The sequence below is a fragment of the Sycon ciliatum genome, chromosome 4, assembly GCF_964019385.1.
Source record: "Sycon ciliatum chromosome 4, ocSycCili1.1, whole genome shotgun sequence".
Taxonomy (NCBI): Eukaryota; Metazoa; Porifera; class Calcarea; order Leucosolenida; family Sycettidae; genus Sycon; species Sycon ciliatum.
The window spans coordinates 28,613,893-28,639,220 of NC_088646.1; the positions used below are offsets into that span (position 1 = coordinate 28,613,893).

At 48.3% G+C, this 25,328-nt stretch overlaps 1 protein-coding gene across 3 annotated transcripts in view; it reads right to left on the minus strand.

Annotated features, from left to right (window-relative positions):
- Nucleotides 1-2,389: 2,389 nt before the first annotated feature.
- Nucleotides 2,390-25,328, minus strand: part of LOC135815473 (inositol 1,4,5-trisphosphate receptor type 1-like) — a 60,435-nt gene continuing 37,496 nt past the window's right edge. For all 3 annotated transcript variants that reach the window (XM_065328779.1, XM_065328777.1, XM_065328778.1), the window contains exons 66-89: nt 19,412-19,509; nt 19,144-19,195; nt 18,729-18,764; nt 18,275-18,355; nt 17,824-17,940; nt 17,044-17,193; nt 15,374-15,466; nt 14,926-15,009; nt 14,399-14,473; nt 14,064-14,145; nt 13,336-13,484; nt 12,616-12,738; nt 12,019-12,065; nt 11,503-11,592; nt 10,763-10,909; nt 9,474-9,567; nt 9,010-9,133; nt 7,982-8,157; nt 7,640-7,786; nt 6,575-6,652; nt 6,098-6,217; nt 5,682-5,816; nt 3,347-3,422; nt 2,390-3,244 (exon numbers count right to left, since the gene is read on the minus strand). In XM_065328779.1, coding sequence (XP_065184851.1) covers nt 3,093-3,244; nt 3,347-3,422; nt 5,682-5,816; nt 6,098-6,217; nt 6,575-6,652; nt 7,640-7,786; nt 7,982-8,157; nt 9,010-9,133; nt 9,474-9,567; nt 10,763-10,909; nt 11,503-11,592; nt 12,019-12,065; nt 12,616-12,738; nt 13,336-13,484; nt 14,064-14,145; nt 14,399-14,473; nt 14,926-15,009; nt 15,374-15,466; nt 17,044-17,193; nt 17,824-17,940; nt 18,275-18,355; nt 18,729-18,764; nt 19,144-19,195; nt 19,412-19,509 — 2,526 coding nt within the window. In that variant the 3' untranslated portion in view covers nt 2,390-3,092. The remainder of the gene's footprint in view (nt 3,245-3,346; nt 3,423-5,681; nt 5,817-6,097; nt 6,218-6,574; nt 6,653-7,639; nt 7,787-7,981; nt 8,158-9,009; nt 9,134-9,473; nt 9,568-10,762; nt 10,910-11,502; nt 11,593-12,018; nt 12,066-12,615; nt 12,739-13,335; nt 13,485-14,063; nt 14,146-14,398; nt 14,474-14,925; nt 15,010-15,373; nt 15,467-17,043; nt 17,194-17,823; nt 17,941-18,274; nt 18,356-18,728; nt 18,765-19,143; nt 19,196-19,411; nt 19,510-25,328) is intronic.

Genomic DNA, 25,328 nt, shown 5'->3' on the forward strand with positions numbered 1-25,328 from the left:
ACTCTAGCTCTGGAGCTGGACGCTGGGTGGTTTGCAAAGAACAAGTCTCGCCAGCCACACCTTGCGTGAGAAGGGTTCGTCCAGGTCACAGGATCTAGGAAGCCACAAAATTAACAAACAGTTACCTTACTGCATTTCCTAGTGTCAACACCTACTCTAACAAGTAACAGTTAGCTCTGGTGTTGATATGATACCACCCCACACCAGACTGACCAGAGCTAGAGATAGAGAGTATCGTGACGTAGATGCCGAGGGTAGAACTAAAAGTAAAAAAGGCAAAGCCGTCTGGCCTGGGTTTCTCGCAGTTATCACATGAGTGACACTGGAGAACTGTCTGACTTTGATGCTTTGAGCGCTTTATTTGTTCACTAGCACTGGACTTGGTTCGGCCAGTGACTCCGTCTGAGCTCCGCTGATGAGACCTTCCGGTAACCATTGCATTGGTAACAGGGTAGAAACTAGAAACAAAATTTAATGACGATCATGTAGGTCTACATAATTACAGTCCTGCTGAATCTACTTTAGACCAGCCACATGCACAGGTTCCGAGCTAGCTGGCAGGGCACCCAACATCCCCAGTCTACCCCAGTTGACGTGTGTTATTGTTACCGGTACATTACTTTGTACTACTACATGTGGTGTTAGTATGGACTCGGATGGAGAGCCAAGGATAAGTTTGTAGGAAAGAAAAAGGATCAAGGAACTACTCGTACATGACATATTGTACAAGTTAGTTGCGCTATAATGTACACTAACACCACCAGTTTCCAAACAAACAGCTCATGCGATAACATTGCACCGACCGACGGTACTGACGTTCTACAACTAACTGGCTATCAGCTCTAGCACATCTCGGACGCGCACTCCGACAGCCTTCCAACCAGGGAGTAGTACAATAATGGTATTGTACTACTCCCTGCTTCCAACTGAACTTGGAAGGTTCTAAGTAACTTAGTTATAAAAGGAAGTTTAGCCTACAAAATCAATTTTTCACCAGTTGTAGTCTTCGGGGTGCTGAGTCGAATGGTCTTGGTCCGAGGAAGCTGAGACGCTCCGTTCCTCCTTTATTCTTAATCCAAGCAAAAAAAAAAAAACAGTGATTGAGAGTATCTCCGAAGATACATCTGGTAGGTTGACTCGAGCCCACTCCTTCCGATTGCTTGCCATCCTCCTTAGCCTCTCCAGGTCCCCAGAGTTACTCAATGATAATACCATGGTATTATCATGACCATTGTGTGAAAAGGAATGGTGGTTGCTACTTCGGCGATGATTTGTAAGAAAAGGTTTGCTGTCCCCACACTGGAGCTCCGCTCGCGCTATTCCGCCGACTTGACACTTGACTGACTGGCAGGTTTGCCGAGTCGAAGGTTCGATGGAATTCTCGTGTGCTCTGGATGGCAGTCGTGAGTCAGTCAAGTGTCAAGTCAAGTCGGCGGAATAGCGCGAGCTCCAGTGTGGGGACAGCAAACCTTTTATTGAAAAGGAATACAATGTCATGTAGTAGTACTATAATTGTACATGTAGTAGTTACATGATATGAACGAACCTTGGCTTTCGCACTTTTGTTGATATCTCTACTAGTAGATCTACTACATGTCCATTCCATATAACTTAAGTGTGCACTCTTTTCCAGTCAAAGGGCCAATATAAGTGTGCCCTCTTTTCCATCCAGTCAAAGGGCCATTGTGTATGCCCCATGGATTCTACATTGTAGGCCAGCGCCAGCCTGACATGGGAATACCCCACGTGGATGCGTTGAGAAGATCAATAAGGTTCATGACTTCTTCAAAGACAAAGCAGCGGCGCAAGAAAATGCACGGAAATCAGGCAGCAAAGCGAGCTAAAAAAAATCAATTTTCTATTTTCTCTCTCAAATTTGGACAGATTTTGATCCGGTTTCTTTTAAAAGGAGCAGCAAGCAAGCGTGCATTCACTCAGAAAAAATTGCCTTGTATTTGTACACAGTCGTATGATGGGAGCATGTAATAACAGTGCGCACTTATAGGGAATGGACTGTAGTACGTTTCAGTTCACCGGACTCTTGGTAGATCTACCATGCTCTGTGCTTGGAGTGGATCAAAATGGCACTCAAGTTCCGTATTTTATAGCACTCCCTCAGAGGGATAAGCGGATTATCATGATTATGCCGGCATAATGTTTCGCATAATCAGGGCCTTTTTGAGAACAAGCATAAAATGGCATCCGAAAAACAAGGGCAGATGTCCCTCTAGCTCCGCTCATGAGCATCATACTCCCACTCCCGCGGCAGGTCTCTTAGCACTAAAGCTATTGCCACAGTGAGACCAACGATGGAAGGAGCCGGGATCATCACCCACATGCACATTTGCATGCACAACAGGCGGCAGACAAAATTGAAACACCTCCTTAGAGAATGAATTCATCCATCCCAAATCGAAAACCATTGTAGGCAAACTAAAATACGATAGTAATTAAACATGATGACACAGCTTTTTAAACAAAATGATGATTCAAAAACGTCTGGAAATACTGCAGTGGCATTAGGGGAACCCTGCCCCTAATGCAGCACTAGAAGAAGAAAACAATAGCCTATGGCAAATACAAGTTAGCTATAGGATTGGGATTCGATGTGTGGTGACAGTGTACATGTGCTCCAAAGGAGACCCTGGTGATCTCTTGGAGATGCGTGGATTCCGTGTAGTACTAATTCCGTGTCAGCTAAACATGCAGGATTAAATGCAGGGGAAGACATTGCATATCAGTGTACTTTGCACTATGTCATTACATTGATATTCAGTCAATTTGATACATACGGCCTATCTGTCCATTGTACAACCAATTCCAGCAGCTGTTGTCGCCACTAACTAACACACTAGTTATTCAATAACCATAAGAGCGCAAAATAGTTTGTTCAGCACCATTGAGCTTGAAAAAGTCGATACACATTATTTTTATATTTCCATACAATAATAGTTGACCACGTAGTACTGTGGGCCAAGGTGGATAACTGACTACTCAACGCCAAATCTCCAGCAAAACCAGACTTGGGACGACGATGAAGGCAGCTGAGGTACAACATGTACAGCCCATGAAACACAGTCATGATGGCTGAACTAGACACCACGACGATGTTCATCATCGTCGTCCTCGTCTTCCAGTACATCGTCAATGAGCCGTAGGGCAGGAGGACTTGCTCCAGTGGCTCCAGTAGCTCCACTTGTTTTACGATGTCCAGAATACGATACACCGCTAGCGCGCCGATCCTCTGAAGAAGGACAGCACATAATAAAATGCAGACAATGGACAATGGTCGTGACCTAAGTGGGATGTGAAAGAAGAGGATACACCAGACCAATGCTGTGCTTACCTGCATCAAACGTTTGTGCTCTCTTCTCCCACTGGCGCTGCTCATCGCGCGCTTTCTTCCGCCTCTCTTCATCTTCCTGCAGACACATGCGGAGAGGATAGAAGCAAAGAAAGACAGTGGTGTGGCTCGGTGTGCAAATGACTTCTTCACTCAACACAACCACTGCATTGAAGTCAACACAACACTGCTTTGAAGTCAAAACAAATACTGCATTGAAGCCCACACAAACACAGCATTGAAGTCAACCACCTAGCAGTCACTTACAAAAAGAAAAAGTACATTCATAACAACACACGGAGGAGAGGATTCAGTCAAGCATCAACTGCATAAAGTCAGGCGCGTACGCAGGGTCACCTCTAGGGGGGTTTCCAACCGAATCGCAAACAATGACTCGTTTTAACCCTTTGTATTTTGTATACTTTGTATTTCTAAAGAGCACTAGGACAGAGGCAATAATGCTTTGGTTCTGCAAGAGTGCTCAATGCCTGATTCAGGCAGAGCGGCGTCCACAAAGGCACACAATGAAAACCTTGGCAAATTTTATTCCGTTGTGACTCAGAGTTTCATGGCTGAACCAATCATCAGACAACGTTGTCTGATGATTGGTTCAGCATCATCAGACAACGTTGTCTGATGATTGGTTCAGCCATGAAACTCTGAGTCACAACGGAATAAAATTTGCCAAGGTTTTCATTGTGTGCCTTTGTGTAAAGAGCCCTAGGAAATTTTCAAAATTATGCATTTGTTCGTGTTCTTTGGATCATAACTTCAGTTCTACTCACTCAATCTTCATTAGACACCCTTAGCAAAAAACGTCATGTTGTAACGGTATTATCGTAAGGGGGAAAATACCGTGATTTGGGTTCGACCTTTAGCAAGATGCACGCTATTTTAGTACGCTATTGAGCTTTGATATCACGTGGTACAACCATTTTTGTCACCATATACGCGATACAAGGTGAAATGCGTACGAACTATGCAATATTTGGCCAAAACACGTACCGTTGGTCACAACGATAAATCAGCCCCCATAACGTTTATACGCTGCAGCTTCAACGCTATTTGGGTGATCAAGGTACGAGTACCGTAAAAACTAGCGTTACCGTTGTTTGCTATTAAAGGGTGTCTATTATCTTGGGCTTCCTGGAAGTGGAAAGGTACCCTGGAGAGAATGAGGTCGACCATGATAGCCAGGACACAGTTCAGCCATGTACATATCCAGCGCTATCTGCTGTAGAGTGCAGCGACGGAGCGAAAAAATGCCCCAAACCGGGCCAAAGGCCCAAACGCGTCCTGCTCCAGCGATTTCGTTTTCTTGATTGCAGAGTTTCGATTTTTTTTGCTGTGTACTCTTGAAAAATCACAAGTGAAGCCCCTGCAGATTTGAGCAAGTCCGCGTACGCGTGACGAAAAGTCTCAAATTCTCGATACTGCGCGCACTGCGCGCTTTTGAAAATGCGAGATCGCGGCTCAACTCACGAACGATTTATCTCAAGAGACATTGCTCGCAGCGCGTCGAAAATTCTTTCAACCGACAGCTGAGAGTTTTCTATTCGACCTGGATATTTGGATCGTTGGATTTGAGCGAGATTTGACTGAGTTGCGATCTGTTGAAGTTTTGTATTCTTGCCAGATCGATCGTGCGCCCTACCAAAAATGCCCAAAAACGTTGCTCGTTTGGAACATTTGGGGGGTTTCCGGGCAACGGGAAACCCCCCTGCGTACGCGCCTGAAAGTCCCCTGAGTACTAACTTAGTACTTCCAAAGTCCTCTGAGTACTAACTTAGTACTTCCAAAGACTGTGAGGCGTAGGTGTATAGACTGTGAGGCGTAGGTGTATAGTGCTTGCATTCTCGAGTTTAACGTCATCTACTCGTATGTTCACAAGAAGGTAGAGGCAGTCGGTACACAAGACTTCGTCACCAGTACATGTAGTTGAGTACTGTCCGCTAATGATTGTTATATTGGTGGTGGTTCCAGCGGCGCATTAAACTGCCCCCGCTTTCCTGTGAGCTTTGCTTCAAGCCATCCGATGTGATCTGTTTTTCCATGCTGCACATCTTGCACATCTATCTGGTAGTGCATCCTTGAGGCATGCGAGCCATGCACACAGTACACTGAGTGTCATGGAAGCCGGGCGTTTTAGTATTCGTTTTAGTATACGTTTTAGTATACCTTGTTTCCCTGAATACACTAAAATTCAAGGGCAAAAAGAGAGTGTGACTTACAATCGAGTGTGACTCCCTACTGATATGAATGTACTGAAACAATTTTGTTCAGACCTGAAAATGGGGTTGCGGCTTACAATCGGGGAATACATTTAATCGTTACGTACCTCTCTTTCAATACGATGCACGAGCCGTGCCACCATCTCCTTTAGATTATCCAGTTGCTCCTCATTGCCAACCTCAACATTCTCCAGGCACAGCGCTTTGTTGGTGGGGAAGAAGTCAATGTCTTGTGCCTTGAGCTGCAGCAAGCAACAAGCACACAGAGGTAACATTCGGCAGGTTTGCTGGACAGCCGAAAACATTTGATCTAATCAGATGTTAGTGCATGTACTGGACTACCGGGCAGCAATGTCGACTGTTTCTGTCTGCCAGCTTAGCTCAGCTGCCCTGTAATACAACTGGAGGCATGCAAGAGACTTGCACGAGTTGAGGGCCGGCATCTACTACATTCTCAAATGCACGATAACCACATACAGAGTAGCCACAGTGGTTCAGCAACACCCTACTGACAGGTGTTTACCTTGCGGAACACAAAGTCCTCGGTAGCTGTCATATCGTTAGCCTCCAGTTTGTGAAGGAAGATGAAGTAGAAGAGGTAGGACCACATATTGTGATCATGCTTGACATGATGCTCAAAACCCTGGTAAAACCAAGACACATATCAGAAAGACAACATTACTTTCACTCCAGAGCTGCTATTCAGCACTTTCAACACACAACTATAACCAATACACAGATCCAAGTAAGTGCGGACAGCATCAAACTTGTACATGTATATTAATAATACTGCTTGGCACGAGGCATCGATAGCCCAACTGACTTTGAGAACATTTCCAACAACAGCGATGAATATCTACATTGTTCAAATCAAAGTAGAGGATGCACGGCCTATCACGGTGGATCAGCCCGCTTATATTGGGAAGGTAGAGGTTGTTTATGTGCATCAGTCCAGTAATCATCGGAGAGCCTGTCGTTACAAAGGCATTATGAAGCCTACCTGTGCATACTTGTCAAACTCATGACTGGATAAGGAGCACATGAAGCACACGCTGGACATGTCCTCCAGGGCATCATTCTACAGAACAGGCACACACACACATGCGCGCACACACAAACACACATACACACACTCACACACACACACACACACACACACACACACACACAAACACACACACACACACACACACACACGCACACATACATACATCCTGTCCTGTCCTGTAGAGTCACTGCCGCAAAAGGGTCACGTGATCCCATCACTGGGAAACTTGAGAAGAGAGAGAGAGAGAGAGAGGACACGACGCTCGATGACGCTCCAGGTGCACGGGTAGTCGCATCCGCTTGCCGCATATGCACACGTGCTGGAAGACTGAGCGCTCCTCTGCTGTTGGTCTATGCGCCACCCTTGAACAGCGATGCCTGCCCCGTCCCCGGACACCGCGAAAGCAGCGACCACACCTGTCACAATGCACGGCACAACATCCCTCCGCCGGTGCCGACGTTCCGGTAGCTCCAGGTGGCACTGTGGCATCCACCGTTGGAGTGGTTGGGGCATGTGGCGCGGATGCCGGACAACCGCATCCCGAAACAGGTACTGTTTGGCTCCTTCTTGCAGCGTCCCCCAGCATATGGCCCACGCCGCAGATAGAAGGACTGTGCTGTCCGGGATCTACGTGCCCGTGGCGTGGAGGCATCATGGTATGATGTTGCATGTGAGTCCCGCGCGGAGTGGCGCAGCACCTACCAAGAGCCTGACAATGCGCCTGAGCCTCCGCCCCGAGTGGTATGTACGGTATGCGGACGGGATTTTGCACGGAAAGGAGACATGGCTCGGCATACATACATACACATACACAAACACATGTGCAGATTGAATACGCAATGGACATGTGGTCACTCCCTGCACTGCCTCGCTCGACTGCAGTCACAGCAATGACATCATATGGGTTCAAATTGGGTTTCTCCAGTGGCACATTCATACAAATGTGCCAGCAGCCTCTCAATAATGAATGGTCATGCAATTCCACTACCAGTAATGATTAGTGATACTTTCATTTACCTTTTCATCTCTGAGAGACGAGAATGAGTCGACAATCAGACCAAACACAATGTTCAAGCCGATGGTGGTGATGACGATGAAGAACGTGAGGTCGAACAGCACACGAATGCCGACCGCCTGAAAGGTGTAGTTGTGTCCAGGGATCACCTGTGCACAAAAAATACATGAGAGGATAAGCGACATACACACATGTGAATCCAATGCCATCATCTCTCTTCACAGCCCCACTGTCCCACTGATAAGCTGATTCAGTTATGATATAACAATTTCAGAATGTCAATGGCCAGAAAAATTATCAGTTCATTGAAGATCTCTGCCATGCCTGCCTAGGTGTGCACTTACGTCGCCTAGTGTTGCCAGTAGTCCAAAGCGAATACTCGTGGCATAGCATTCACCAAGCGTCTCGCAAAACAGGCCCTCGTCGCGGTCAAAGAAGATTCGCAGCGCGGCAAAGGACGCCACGGCGTAGATGTAGATGATGAAGAGTGCCAGGATGGTGACGTAGATCAGTTGACGACCTGCAGTGCACACATGGCAGCATGCATGCAGTCATGGAGTTTTCAACTTGGCTATCATTCAGCAATTCACTACCCCATTGCATACTCCTACTGCAGAACATAGGCGTCTATAGATCGAACCAGCCGAGAAGCACACCTAAGGGAAACTACTGCGATCTTCAATGACTTCATCACGAGATCGGATTTCATTCAATAGTACTGAGAACTTCCATATTTGGGCATATTTTCGTCAGTTCCTTTCTGAAAGTGAGGCTAATACTGGTTGAGTCCTGGTGATGAGTCAAACAAATTCTTCAGGCTTTATTTTGCATCTTTCCCTCAAACCTGTGAATAATTTAGTGCAAGTTTCGCTTAGCTATTAGAAGATTCGCAGTGCGGCAAAAGACGCCACCGCATTAACGCGGTGACGTAATGTTATCACTGGATGCATCCTTTCACCCACCCACACCGATTTCAATGTGTTACAATTCTCATTCTGAAGCACCCTGTTCTGTCTATACTACTCACCTCATTCTTCTTCCAAACTCACTCTGGTAAACGAACAAGCAGGGATTGGGCACTGAACTCTCAGTAGCTGGCAGCATTCTCTCTACTCTCCCGGATCACTCTATTCGGTTACTGCCCTTGGCAGGTCAGCCGCCATTTCGGTCTCACTCTCAGTCCCTGCCCCTGTCGGATCGGCCGTCTCCATGGTTATACACAGTGCCAGCTCCTTCGCCCAGTTACCCTGTAGTGCCAACCAACACTTGCTGTGTCTGTGCGTGGCCGCGTCCGGAGCATGCGTTGATAATAGAAACATCCATGACACTTAAAAAAACGTGTATTTTGATCTATTTTCAAGCATGTGCTTACCTGGTCTGATAACAGATTGCAGCACACGAGTCAGTGTGTCATTGTTCACAACAATGTGAAGGAGATGGAAGCAGAAGAAGTAGCCTTTGAACGGTATGGATGCGGCAGAGAACCCCACCAAGCACTGAAATTCACCCGCGCGCACGCATGCACATACACACACACACACACACACACACACACACACACACACACACACACACACACACACACACGCACAAATTTAGCACAAGATGCTGAAAAGTGACGCGGACTGATATGCCGCAATGTAAATGCAAGTACAGAGCACACACACACACACGCACACACGTACATGTATGTGTGGCTGCCAAAACTGCAACCCTCCCACCTCCATAGTGATAGTGATGCTTCGGGAGAGTGACAACTGTTTCCGTATTAATGCCTCCATCATAATCAGCTAGCGGCTATGGTATTATTCACTGGCTAGTGGAACATGTACATACCAGGTGATAAATTGAAGCCAAGCCAACGATATTCAGTTGATTGTGCTTTTCAATATCCCCACTGCCGTTGAAGCTGTAGTTAGTGAACTTGTACCTGTAGCAGTATACCCAGCACACGTATACCCAGCACACGTATACCCAGCACACGTATACCCAGCACACGTACACCCAGCACACGTATACCCAGCACACGTATACCCAGCACACGTATACCCAGCACACGTATACCCAGCACACGTATACCCAGCACACGTATACCCAGCACACGTATACCCAGCACACGTATACCCAGCACACGTACACCCAGCACACGTACACCCAGCACACGTACACCCAGCACACGTACACCCAGCACACGTACACCCAGCACACGTACACCCAGCACACGTATACCCAGCACACGTATACCCAGCACACGTATACCCAGCACACGTATACCCAGCACACGTATACCCAGCACACGTATACCCAGCACACGTATACCCAGCACACGTATACCCAGCACACGTATACCCAGCACACGTATACCCAGCACACGTATACCCAGCACACGTATACCCAGCACACGTATACCCAGCACACGTATACCCAGCACACGTATACCCAGCACACGTATACCCAGCACACGTATACCCAGCACACGTATACCCAGCACACGTATACCCAGCACACGTATACCCAGCACACGTATACCCAGCACACGTATACCCAGCACACGTATACCCAGCACACGTATACCCAGCACACGTATACCCAGCACACGTATACCCAGCACACGTATACACAGCACACGTATACCCAGCACACGTATACACAGCACGTATACCCAGCACACGTATACCCAGCACACGTATACCCAGCACACGTATACACGCACGTAGGCGCACATGCATACATGCACGCACGCATGCACACACGCAGAGGCAGCAATGAAGTGACAGCCAAGATTGAACAGCCATACAGTCGAAATGTAGCAGTGGATAGATGAGTGGGCATGGTTTAGAGATGCCCATAGCTTCATGCCACAGTAAAGATAGTCATCAGACCGTTATTCAGTGTAGCAGTTCTCCGATTGTGAATGTGTGCTGTCACATTGACTCCTGGAATAGGCGGCCAGTATACCTAACGAAACCGTTGCTTGGTGCATGACGTGTTAGGAAATGCAGCATCAACTGCAGCAGACCGTACGATAGAGGGATATCCATCATCCACTTTGTAGCAACCAGCTCACCATGGCTTACACTGGGTAACAGAGAGATAAACCATGAGCTGGTGTTGCACCCACTTACACAATATGGTTTATCACTCCGGGCACGGTGAAGTTCTTCAGGTTGGCAATGAAGAAGGTGATGGCTACGCACACCGCAAAGAACAGGTGTATCGAGCCAAGGACGTAGATGACCAGATTATAGTAGGATGGGGTTTCAGGAAGCTCCCTGTAGCACACACACACACAGTCAACACCACGGGCAAGCATAGTGGGTAAGAAGGATTTTTTTAATGCTCTTACAGGCGCGTAGCACCGCCGTTGGCGGTGGTCCGGCCGGGGGGGGGGGGGGGGGGGGGGGAAGGGGGATCTCCCTTTTTTTAAAATTAGGGTGCAAAATCCTGCATTCTGGGCACTTTTGGCATTGTTTTACTATGGTATGGTATGGTATTGATTTATTTGAATTCAGTATCTCAACAGTACAATGTACAACTTGGGAAGATCCGAATGACATAGACTATGGTGGTCAAGGTCGGGCGAAAAAGTGGTCCGGCCAAAGCCGGACCGGCCGGAGCGGCTGCTACGCCCCTGTCTTAGTCAATCCTGGTAACACCGCCAGGATTGTGCTGTGATACACCAGATCCAAAGGTAAACAAACCACTGTGCTGTAGATAAACAAGCCATAGGGCAGTGGCATGGTATGCTTATCCAGAAGCACACACTTCTCTGTTAGCCTGCCGTGAGAATGTTTGCATTAACTTCATGCACGGTGAACAAAAGACATCTGCCAGCTGTTCTTATAGGCTACACAGCTGCACTTACTCCCAGAGGTGGACAGGAGCGTCCCAAGTGGCCAGCATGAAGATGTTGAGTATGAACGTCAGCAGCAGCATGCCGATCGCCCACCAGCGACTACACAGGCAAGCAGCAGAACAAATTGAGCAATTCACCGTTGGAAAAACTGTGTGACAGAAAGTATCTGCATGGTGTACAGCTGGGTAAAATATTCCCGGCTAAGGAAGTGAGGGGTAAGGGCATGGGAACACTGGCAGCTTTGTAGAAAAGCATTATTTCCGGACAAGAAGTGGCTTACAAGATCCAATATGGACAATAGGTTTGTCTACAGTAACCAACGTATGCTCTTCGCAAAGACCAAGCGTTGAAATCTCGCAGCAGCCCAAGCTATGTGCGGCAGCACATCACAATTATTGACACTGGTCATTTGCCTCATGCACACACGGTCAAGCGCTGCACACGAAGTCACTCGTAATTCACAAGCATGACAATCAGGAACAAACTTTCTGCTAAGCGCTGCAGCAATGATTTTTGAGTACTTACCTGTTCTTGACAAAGAAGCTAGCAATTTTGTTGCGTGTTAGCTGCCCCTGAGGCACATTGTAGAAGGAAAGACAAACGGGTTACTGTAGAATATGTCCAGCAAATACACTGGAGACCACCAGGGGACTACCCATATTGACTTGAAGCAGGGGGAGAGGAAGAGGGAGAGGGCATACAAGACTTAATTGTACGAGCATTAAACGGGGAGAAGATATGACTGTGATCTTGTAATGTACAGTGTTGCCTGGTGAAAACCCACCCCTTGATCCTAGCTTCACAAGGTCGCAGGGGTTGGATTTCATGTAGTACCACTGCATACATGTACATGTACAGTGGTGGCAGGTGAAATCCAACAACTGGACCTCAGCTATATTAGCTCCGAGGGGCTGGATAATACCTGGCACCATTGTATACACATGTACACGTACAGTGTTTCAAGGTGAAATCCAACACCTGGATCGCAGCTTTACACGCTACCAGGGGTTGAGTTTTACATGGCACCCCTGTACCAACCAGCTTTAGAGGTGAATATAAGTTGAACTTGAGACTTGCAGTCCTGTACAACTGTTGGTAGACATTGCGATTGTATCTGCTTACTTGATATTCCATGTCTTCACGGATATCCTCGGACCACTTCAAGAAGTCACGCAGCTTGTTGGCGGCTGAGTCCCGCTGGATGTTCCACTTCAGCTGCTCCTTGACTTCCTCGCGCAGGTCATCCTGGGGAACACAAACCGGGGCAGCAGCGGGAGATGAAGTAACGTATTTCGCACCGGCCTTCAGCACGAGCTAACTCAGAGTCAAAAGTACTCAATACTCTCACATTATTCACATCCACTATGACTCTAGTTTGCAATGCAACAAGGCTAAAGTTATAATTTTGTTGTTACTCCGAATTTCATGGCTATCCGGCCAATCTTCAGAAAACAATTGCGGCTCCATTGAAAGAGACTAATGCCACTATCGGATCACTGCATGCTATAGGCCGCACAGAGATTACTCTGAATGACAATATAGCGCTAGGCTAAGCATGGTGAACTTAGTATCCAAAGGAAGATTATCACTGAAGCCCAGAACAGCACTATTCCTATAAGCACAATGCGAGGGTAACACAGTATCAATACTCTCCTCCATACACGTTTACTTAGGTTTCCATTAGAAATATCCCCTCCCCAAGTTCCACTGCCTTGGAAGTCTGTGTATTAGCATGTGTGGGTAAAGAAACGGGGGGAAAAGACTGAATGTTTCAGGATCACAGTCTTTCTGGCAATCCTGGCTCGTGCAAACACATTTGCTTTCTATCCGACATCCGTTTACCTGGAATTCAGCGGCAAAGTAGACCCTCTGTAGTGCATCAGCATGGAGTACTTCCACACTGAGAGTAGCCTTGCAGTAGTACTTCCATGCAGCTTCCCAGTCTTCACTGTGCTTGTTTTGAATGCTGCGGAAATCAGGCATGCCAGTCCCTGAACAAACAGCATACATGTACATCCTGTGGTAAAACACTTCACTTTCCGGCATTCGCACATATTGCGACACATCCAGAAGAAAACATTACACCGTGTTTTCTGGGGTCAAAACCGTGGTTCTCTCCCTCTCTCTCTCTCTCTCTCTCTCTCTCTCTCTCTCTCTCTCTCTCTCTCTCTCTCTCTCTCTCTCTCTCTCTCTCTCTCTCCCTCTCTCTCTCTCCCCTCTCTCTCTCTCTCTCTCTCTCTCTCTCTCTCTCTCTCTCTCTCTCTCTCTCTCTCTCTCTCTCTCTCTCTCTCTCTCTCTCTCTCTCTTCCCTTCTCTCTCTATTGTACAAAAAGCGTGGCCAAAATGGCCCCTGCAACTTATACCTGAGCATTCAATGCCATACAAACAAACACATACAAACTGGAATGTGACACTTTGCCTATAAGAGGCTGGGTCGGGTGGGTTGAGGGCTCTGACCCTGAAAAAAGGCAGGTGGATGTGTTGGTGGAGATCAGATACAAAGCGCCATTTTCACGGTAACAAGATGACCTTGATTTCGTGCGTAATTCTAATGTAATCCTTCCACTTACACTTCCTAGTCTTGGGCTGGAAGTCATTGAGACGCATGAGGAAGTGCACAATGCGATAACCAACAACATTGACCATGGGATCCTGGAGCATAGAAGGAAGGACAGGGGAGACAACTTGCTTCTTGTACATCATGTAATCTAGACTGCCGTGCAGAAACAAAGAAAAGATGATTACCCACATAATACACAAGGAGTGCACTGTAAAATCTTCAATATGCACATTCGTACTAGCTTCCAAAGCATAATCCACTGTGCATGCCAGAACCATAAGCAATGAGCAATGCGCAGCCTACGGTGTGCAGTGCATGAACAGAAAGGTGGCTAGGTGGTCTTACCGGATCATGCCGGTGCTTGTGAACCTCCTCCAGGCACACATACAGACTCTCATAGTGGATTGTATCACCAACAAGCTACGGGATAGGACACACACACACACATACATACACACACACACACACACACACACACACACACACACACACACACACACACACACACACATACACATACACACACACGCACACACACATGGTGCAAATCTGCTTAAAAAAGCGGACTCCGGTACTCGCACTGCATTCCATAGCAAGATTCTTCCAATGACAAGTCCACTGTTAACTCGGACTACAATTTACATTTTACTAATGGCATCAGTTGACAGAGTGAAGCCTACTACTTTTCTTGCTCATATTAATTTTTGTCTGCTATCATTAGCATATACGTGGCAATACAAGAACAGCTAGACTACCATACTGAATGAACCTGCAGTTGAAACAATTTTGGATGCACCAGTACTTAGAAGTCAATCACAATCCTTTTTGTTACCAGTGGAATGAACAGAGTCATAATAAATATAACTACTTACCTGAGCCAAAGCTTTGGTAGCCGGTACACTCAGCTCCACCATGTTGCGTAGGAGATCTGTAACCGGGCCCATCACAGCCACCAACTGCGAAGCGCCGGGAAGCAGAATGACAAGGACATCATCACGTAAGGCATTACACTGTCAGTTACAGACTAGAGCATTGCAAATCTGCAATACCTTGTATAATTGCGCTCATTCCGGTTCATCTGATCACTTACATGCTATTGTACGTATCCGCCGGGACAGATCTGCACGACCAAAGTGTTCACCCAATGGAGCTAAGAGTACTCAATGGAGCTAAGAGTACTCAATGACACCACGTGCATGCACACAGAGTCCCTGGCTAAGACACACCTTGTCCAAGACATGCAACAAACTACTCATAGTATTTTGATATGTGCATGCGCTGTGTCCAGCACGGCCATTGGGTGCTCGGATGTAATCCTACCATTTCAACGTTCTTCCAGTCAGTGCGCATGATTGAGTTGAGTGCCTCGATCACTTGTGCATCAAACACACATGCCTGGTTGTCCGTGTTACCCTATAGGACATAGCCAAAGTGCAATAGAACAGACGGAGAGAGAAAAGAAGAGAGAGCCACAATCAGTGATAAGTTTGCACCCGAATGTTCATGTGTTAGCTACCGTAAAATTCCGTTAATAAGCCCCGGGCGTATACTTTGCAGAGCGTCAAAACCGGGCGTATATTTGGGCATGGGCTTATTTTAGGGCATGGGCGTTATTTCGAACGCAATCTGCAGAAGATCTGCAGAAGATCAATCTATCAGCAACCCACTAGTTTCAGTGAACCACCATTCACACTGAGCGCGGTACAGGTACATCAAACCACAGCTGGAAATTTGGTCGTAACAAAGAATGTAGCGATAAATTACAGATTTGATAGGTAAACCACTTGATCTGTTCTACAGTTTGTACGCGAATGCACGCTCCCGCGCTGGTCATTTTGAGTCCACTTTACGCCCTGGGCTTATTTCGGGCATGGGCGCTAAAACGGACTTGAAGTGTACACCGCCTAAAACTGGGCTTATTATCGGACATGGGCGTTATTTAGGGTGGGCTTATTTACGGAATTTACAGTATTGGACCACTAAAATAATTGTTAGCATAGTAACTGGAGTAGGGAGGGAGCAAGCAATGTGGCACATGGTCCAGCTGACCAGCTCAAGCATGAGTAGCACAGTGAGTCTGTTGCCCATGCTGTAACATCACCTACTCTATGTGTTAGTTTGTCATACACAACAACGGCAATCTGCAATGGCACACCGACTAGCTGCACACTCCCAGACCCGTGGAAGCAGATTGGAATTTGTCAATCCATTGCCCAACCCGATGCTTCTACACATCCTACATGGGCTGGTGTGCGTAGTCTCCACATTCCACATGGGCTGGTGTGCGTAGTCTCCACATTCTACATGGGCTGGTGTGTAGTTTCCACATTCTACATGGGCTGGTGTGTAGTTTCCACATTCTACATGGGCTGGTGTGTAGTTTCCACATTCTACATGGGCTGGTGTGTAGTTTCCACATTCTACATGGGCTGGTGTGTAGTTTCCACATTCTACATGGGCTGGTGTGTAGTTTCCACATTCTACATGGGCTGGTGTGTAGTTTCCACATTCTACATGGGCTGGTGTATAGTTTCCACATTCTACATGGGACGGTGTCTAGTCTCCAAGTCCTACATGGGCTGGTGTGTAGTCTCCACATGCTACATGGGCTGGTGGGACAAGTGTGCTGTAGCAATACTGTAAAGTACCGTTCCCCCTCCCCCCCCCCCCACACACACACACGCTATGTCGCTTCCCAGCGGATTTTTCAGCCCGGGGTGGGAATTTGAACCAGGCTGCCAAGTACGTTACGATGAACACAAGCGCACAAAGTCAGATCTGCTGTGCTGGATTGTGCACAGTTCCATCCACTGCAATGCCAGCACTAACATGCATTGGGTACTGCAATGAATGTGCCAGTTCAACACCGTACTTGAGACGTATACATTGCAGTCGCTTCACAGGTAGAAATCAATATGGGGCGGAAATCGGAGAGCGGAATCAACGTTATTTTATGGTACTGTGATAACGACCATAAACTGGTGACTTACGCCGGTGAACTCCACCAGGGTTTGCAGCAGCTGAACAACCAGCTCCACGTTATCCACATTGACATCATCCTTGAATAGCTGCAGATAGTCGACAGTCGCTGCAACCAGATTGATTGACTTGATGTTGTCCGGCTGCTCACGCAAGTAGTTCTGAACAAAGAAGCGCAGGGAGAGCAAAGCACAATCAACTAAATTTTAGTCACGTGGTAGGATGGCTGCTGTAACTGGCGAAGAATATGACAACTACCTTCATCCTTGTGCAACACTCCACAATCTGGGCGTGAAATGCATTACAACGGCTGTACCCAGGTGACCAACATCTTGGCATCCAGAAGACCCGCAGCAAGCACTGACTCGAGCATCACAGTTGTTATTGTTGAGGCTTGTTTCGTTACATCGCAAAGCCAGGCAGGCAGATTGCGAAATAAGATTATGGCAATGGCTGTAGTACAACAAGCACTATGTGAAAAATAGCCTTCGGAAATCCGGCTTTGCAGCTCTGTGACACTAAGCAATTCCGTATGCACGGTACTTCATGCAACTATTGGCCGAATTATGTACATGAACTTGTGGAGGCCCAGTCCATTCTTACATATTTATTTTCGTCATCCACAAGCTAAGTTGCACAAGATTCAGTTCAACCTTTCACAGCCACAGTGTCCTGGTTACGGCAGAGCATGTCCCCAGTGTCCTGGTTACGGCAGAGCATGTCCCCAGTGTCCTGGTTACGGCAGAGCATGTCCATTGCAAGCAGCGAGGCACACATATACGAGCACTGACCTGTATGGTATGTTGCTGCCCGTTGCACAGACCTCCAATAATCCGCAAGACCAACTCGATGTAGCCATCGTCCTTCGTTACGCTGATACCGTCCTCCGCGCTAGTGTCCCTTTCCGTCTGCAACGACAACACGAGCACAAGTAGTGCACGGCATGGGAAGTTACACGTGTACATCCAGCACCTCCAATGACGGTTGTAGTGAGTGCGTGTACAATGCATGCATTCATGCCATGGTTATCATTAGTGGACTGCACAGCGGGTGATGTGATCATGTGATCATGTAGTACACACTTGTTGAAGTAGATGCGCATGCACTGCAGCAGTTTGTCAACTAGTACAGTCATGTATCGCTGAGGTTGCCACCCCTATCTAGTACATGTAGCTTGGGGCAAAACCTTCACTTGAGAGTACAATATGCTGCTGTTGTCTGTGAATCTCCGTGTAATCTTACCCCTTCCTCCTGCCGCATGATCTCCTGCATTTCAAACTCATTCCTAGCGCCACCGGCCCGTAGCATAGTCTGGCCTTCTCCCTGCTCCACATCACACACACAGTATGATACACAAACATGGAACGTCACACAAGTTGACTGCAAACATGCCTGAGGTAAGAACTCCTTGACTCATCTGCAGCCATGCCTGAATATGCAACACGACAGTCCCTCGATTAGTGGCCATACTGTGCCACAAGATAAAGATCGGTAGTGGCCGTGACAACACAGGCTGCCTATTACAAAACGAATGATATACATGCAATCACATGACCTAGTCACATGACTTCTATAATGGTTCCAATTCCAGACCCGGTATTAAACAAGCAATACTTGGAAGATTGCATTTGCCTCCTCAATAACGCAGCCGATGATTCCAGCAAGTAGCAGGCATCATGCACTGGACATCCCTTACCTTTGCAGTAGTTGTCCGTGCCCGCACAGACTTGGCCTGAGCACAGGATCAATGCATGAAAAGTAAAAGCATGTTATGGTGTCCGTTTGTATCACTCCCTCAAACCAGTGAATATTTCATGTTATGGTACCCGACAGTTGTGTGTTTCCGTGCTGGCCAGCTACACACGAATAGCATATAAGCACACATGTTCACTCTTTTACAGATGTTCCTTGCTGTTGTTGTTGCTGCTGTTTCTGTTCCTGTTGTCATCGTCAATGTCGCCGTTGTCGTCGTTGAATTTCAATAAACGGATATGGATTATCCTAGAATACGAGAGCGATGGAGTGGCTGTAAGCAAACCATCTAATAGTAACAATTCACAGCATATCTCCTTGCACAGTGACTACAGAAACGGACCGCAAGGAATTCTTACCAGTTCTTTGTCCTTTTCCAGCTTGGCTTGGAACTGAGACTGAAGTGCTCGCCTGAGATAAACACAAAAATCCCCACTAAGCAACTGCACCACATTCCACCAGTCTTCAATATTCAGAGGCTCCACTGCAATCGATTTACCCAATCTCTTAGCCGCAGAATCACTACTGCCACTGTGGGTTAGGATAAAAACTGTGTTTCCAAGTTTCAAACTGTGCTCCATACACTCTGACAGGTATGTGCTTGCAAGCACTACTGCCAGTACTAACCTTTCTCGCAGGGCCACGGTAGAGCGGGCCAAGCGCAGCTCGAGGTCACGGAAGAACTGCTCCTCTCGTGTGCCAAGGCAGTAGTCCACGAATGACATCTATCAGGAATACACAAAGAGCATTGTTGTGTTCACTACTAACACCTCAAAAGTTTCAGGATCGCACAGACGCCACAAGACAAAAGGTCACGTAATTCTTTACGGACTATAATGAATGAACAGTAGAATACATTGAGAAGAAGAGACTGGAAAAATACGAACTACATCGGAAAGAGAACTCTAGAACACTAAAGAAAACAAACCACAGCATCAAGGAAAAGAACAACGCATGAGGGGTAAAGCGCTGGCCAGCCACAACGTGCGTCCAACTTTGGCATGAGCGTACAGAAGAGCGTACAGCGCTCGGAAAGCGGAAGCTAAATTTGGCAAAGCGACAGCAATAGTACGGCGCGAGGCACATGAGCAGTACGAGGCGCGGCACCTATACGCGTGTGCGGCAAACATTACACACCATGTACCATATATGCATGAACAGCGCGGGGCGCATGCTAACTCATTCAACATCAGTGCGCGGCGCAGGCATCTAGCTAGCTGGCGCAAGCATGATCATAATTGCATGCCATCACGCAATCAGCGCACATAAATCGCGCATCAAATAAATAAGTAATCAAACACAAATCAACACATCAACTAAATAAATCAACGAGCTAGCAAGAACACAATTCAAAAATGCAACGAAGAAATAATTACTATTCTAGTCGGTTATTCGCATGGGACCAAGCGCAATGTCCAAGCTGATGAACTGTGATTGCACAAGGTAAGCCCAAGCTCCTGAGCTAACCGTTCTGGTGAGCAGTCTTCTTCGTGCTGCAAACACACACTACACAATGTGTCGTATCTCGTAACAAGTACTGTACCAAATCACAACGAACACTAACAATACGCAATAGTAAACAATAATCAAAAACACTACGCACAAAAGCAAAGCAAGCAGCACCTAGCCAGGGAGACAAGCAGGAGTCACGGTCGCAACGAGATCTCGACGACACCCCAGAAGACCTTTCTCCGACACGATACACAACATTCTCCCCACCAAAGGGCTTCAACCACACTGATCACAAATCAAGACGAGGTGGTGGTCGAACGGTACGACGAGATCGACGCGTAACTTGCGGTTCAACGGTCGTCGAAGGTATTTCAACATCATCGACGACGTTGACTGGATCAGCGCTCGCGGGTGTCTGCGGCTGCGGCTCAGCGTCCACAGCAGGCGGCTCAACATGCTCCTTCGCTACTTCCAACGGAACCAAGCGTTGAATGGGCCGTAGCATGGACGATTGGCCAACTTGGACTTTGGCCACCCTGCACCTGCCATCTCTTCCAGGATACAGCTCTGCGACCCTACCCAAGCGCCATGATTGCCGCTTCCGGTTGTCGTCGGCAATAAACACAACGTCGTTCACGACAATCGGAGTTGACTTCGACCGATGATACTCACTGAGACGAATGAGATACTCAGACGACCAACGCTGGTTGAGGTGCTCGTAGACGGTGTGGACATACTTGACTCGAGCGGACAACTGCCGTGGATCGAGTGGTCTGTCAGACGAGGCAATACCGGTTGCAAAGATGTCTCCCAACATCATGGCTGGAGTCAGCGGCGACTTGTCAGCTACATCCGTAGAAACCGGAGTGAGGGGTCGAGAGTTGACGACTCTCTCGATCTCCGTCAAGACAGTGAACAGCTCGTCTCGACTCAATGACGCTCGACCGAGAACCTTCTTCAAGGGAGCTTTCACACATGCCACCAGACGCTCATAGAACCCTCCATGCCACGGGGCAGATGGCGGATTGAAGAACCACGGGATTGCCACCTTGTCTGCGGCGGACTTGAACGTCGTAGCATTATCTGAACGTATACGCAGCGGCTTCCCACGACGGGCGATGAAACGACGCAATGCTAGCAGGAACACCTCTGTCGACAGGCTATCCACGAGCTCTAGGTGCACTGCGCGAGTAGTACCGCACACGAAGAGTGCGACCCACACTTTCTGAACATTTGATGAACTGCGCACGTACAACGGACCTGCATAATCAATACCTGTGAGACCGAATGGCTGGTGGTGCTTCACCCTGTCTGAGGGTAACGGCGGCATCTCCTCAGCAGCAGTCTGTGCGCGAAATCTGCGGCAAACAATGCACTTCTCCGACACGCTACGAAGAAACCGACGAGCTCCGAGAATCCAGAACTGCTGTTGTAGAAACGCAAGCACGCTCTCTACACCCTGGTGCATTCGCTGAAGGTGAGCATCACGCAGAAACAACTCACTTAGATGACATCTGCCCAAGATGATCGGATGCTGAACCTCGTAGGACAGATCGCTCTCCTGCAGACGACCACGAACTCTGAGCAAACCAGCTTCATCCAGAAACGGAGACAACTTGAACAGCTTCGAACCCTTCTTCAGTGGCTCCTTGCTCCGCAACTGGGACAACTCCTTGGGGAAGCATTGCTCTTGGATGGCGCGAAACATCACAGACTCAGCAGATGGAATCAATTCTGCACGCGAAACACCCTTGTGTCGCCATGACAGCATACTTGCGACCAAACCGCGAGCTTGTTGCCACTTGGAGAACTTCTCCCACGGCCAAACAACTGGAGTGTCAACCTCCACAGCCGACACGCGTGCTTCGGTGACGGACTCATTGGTGCTCTGAAACGAGATGACTGGTGGCCACTGAGACTCATCGCTCAACCATGACGGACCATGCAGCCACATCTCCTTCTGCAAGTCACACACTGAGACACCACGCGAGACAAGATCTGCAGGGTTGCTAACTCCTGGACAGTGACGCCATTCTACTTGCAGCTTCTGCAAAACTTCTTGCACTGCAGCAACTCGATTAGCAACATACGTCTTCCAGTGATACGACGGCTTTGAGATCCAGTGCCATGTGGTTAGGCTGTCTGTCCACCCCACAATCCTTTCAATTGGCACTCTCAATTCATTGACGACAAAGGACAACATCTTCACGCCAAGACACACAGCCGACAATTCCAGACGCGCAAGAGTGGGACGTACAACAGGTGCAACCTTCGCCTTCGCACACAACAAAGAAGACGTCAAACCGGACACAACATAGAAACAACAGCCATAGCCCTTCTCGGATGCATCTGAGAATACATGCAACGTGACTGGAGCATCTGGAGTACACCCGATCCATCTGGGGATTTTAACGGAAGAAAGCGCTGCGAGCTCTCCCCACCATGAAGCACATCGGACAGCCAAATCAATAGGGAATGAGTCATCCCAACCACCGCCGAGCTTCCAACTCTCTTGCAACATCATCTTGCCTGGCACAACTGCGGGTGACGCCCAACCTAGCGGATCGAACACAGCGGCAACACAACGCAACAACGCACGACGAGACCAACCAGACACTTCCTTGGGACACTCAACATCACCGAGCGCAGCCACCGAAATACAATCTGACTCGGTGTTCCACACAATACCCAGTGCCTTGGAACCAGCCTCGGGGTCTGAGGTCATCGTGTTCCCTCGCCACTTCCGCAACTCCATGCCTGCTCCCTGCAAAACATTAACGCTATACTCCTGCAGCTTTTCAGCATCCGCACAGCATGGCAAGCTAGAAACGCAATCATCAACATAAAAACTACGCAGCAGCAGCTCTATGATATCACGCTCAGCAGCAGAAGCAGACTCGAATGCACTATCGAGATGAAAGCGCAGCACAGCACTAAGTATGAAAGGAGAACAATTCACTCCAAAAGGCAGCTTCTTTAAACGCCAGATACACATTTCTTCGCTACCTATCTCAGGCCAAACAAAACGCAGATATGGCCTATCTTCTTCACGCATTCCGATCATAAAAAAAGCCTTGCGAATATCGGCTTGTACAGCACATTCATACTCACGGAACCTGAGGAGGATACCAGTGAGATCCGGTAGGAGTGATGGCCCGGGATCGACCATGTCGTTTAGGGATGGTGCTCCGGTGCAGGCGGCGGATGCATTGAAGACGACCCGTGTCTTTGTCGTTGAGGCGTCGCTACGGAATACGGCATGATGCGGCATGTAATAGCCGGCTTCCTCCGGATGCGGTTCCTTTTCAATGGCATCCAGCTTCAAGTACTCAGTGATGAGGACGTCATCATACGCTGGACGTTGACCTCGTCTCTGTAGCTGCTTCAGCAGTGATTGTGCCGCTGCCATCGCTTGGTTGAGGTTGGCTGGCGGACGCTTCTCAGATCGCCATAGCAATCCCACTTGGTAATGAGGGCCTTGCCGTTCTATCGGGAAGTCCGGTAACGTCTCAGCTATTTCCGGCACCTCTTCCATCTTCCACAGTCGGTCAAGTTCAATACAACTCACACTGACGGTCGCTGACTTGGTTTCACTATTAGCCGGTCCTGACAGCACCCAGCCTATTTCAGTGTGCCAGGCCGTCTCTCCATTGATTTGCTCCTTGCGGAGAAGGAACTCATTGCAGTAGTCAGCTCCAATCAGCATGTGCACTTCGCTTGATCCGGCCTTTGTCGAGTCATCAGACAGCTGCAATCCCTGTGACTGCCAACGTGCAATTGTGCTGTCTGCTAGCGGATCGAATCGGAGACCTAGCGACTTCTTTTGCCAGGCATTGACGGAAATGGACTTCGTTGCACCCTTGATGGTGACACGGTACCTGTCCATCTTTTCAAACTTCGGCTCCACGTCAAACGCCTTCAGCCTGACAGTTTGCGATCCAAGGTGTGCCGGTTGCAGCGAGTTCACCAGTGGTGCGGTGATGAACGATGCCTGCGCACCTGGGTCGATGAATATGCGTACACTGGCCTTTCGGCTAGGTCCTTGTACCTCAGCCACGCCGGTCATCAAGTGCACGCTGTTTGCACTACATTCATACGTACCGACTTTCGATTCGGCTATCGGTTCGGATGTTACCTGTTTGTCCTCTCTGTGCAGTAGACTGTGGTGTCGCTTGTTGCAGTGCTTGCAACGACCCTTGTTCTGACAATTCATCACTCGATGTCCTGGTCTCAGGCAGTTGAAACACAGTCCCTCTGCCTTGACGTACGCGTTTCGGTGCTCAGACGCCATAGCTGACAATTTCTTGTTAGCCTCATCAACGCTGACCGTCAAACACTCTGCCGACGCAAACGGTATACGTTTGTCGCTGGTGCTAGACTTGGCAGGCTTCAGCTTGCTACGTCCGTGGGCTGTTTGGTAAGCCATACCATCCTCCGCAAACGCCTTCAAGTCCTTCGTGTAACATCTCTTCTCGATCAAGAAGGCCTTAGTTTCTGCCGACACAGCTTCTAGCAGGACTTGACGTACGACACATCCGAACAATTCAGTGTCGTCCAGCTCACCGATTTGTCCGCGGCTAGAGGTACGGCTAGGCCTGGCGAGTTTTGCCCACTTCTCCGTCTCGCGCGTCACTCGTACCACAAACTGGTAGAAACTCTCATCACTTTTCTGCTGTATGGCCATCAGGGCTTGCCACGCTTTGTCGGCGGTCTTCCCATGCGCCATCAGCAGCTCGCGCTTCGCTTCGGCAAAGGTGTTGCAGCCATAGCATGCACCTTCCAACTTGCTGCCAGCAACAGCCACGCGCAAGCGGATCAGGTACTCGTCGTCGCTGAACTCATTTTGCTTTGCCACATCCTCGAACAGTTCGAGATAGGTCTCAACAGTCTGCTTACCGTCGAACTTCGGCATCTTGATGGCAGCCCTCTTGCTCCCTAAACTGCCATTCGTCGTATTCAACAAAGTGCTCTCATCACTCTGAGTCTCTCGTGTGTGCTGGACTTGCAACTCCAAATCTGCAATCCTCGCAAGCAGCTGCTCGTCATCTTTCCTTTCCAATCTACTTCCTGCTCGTTCGTCGCGCTCTCTGTC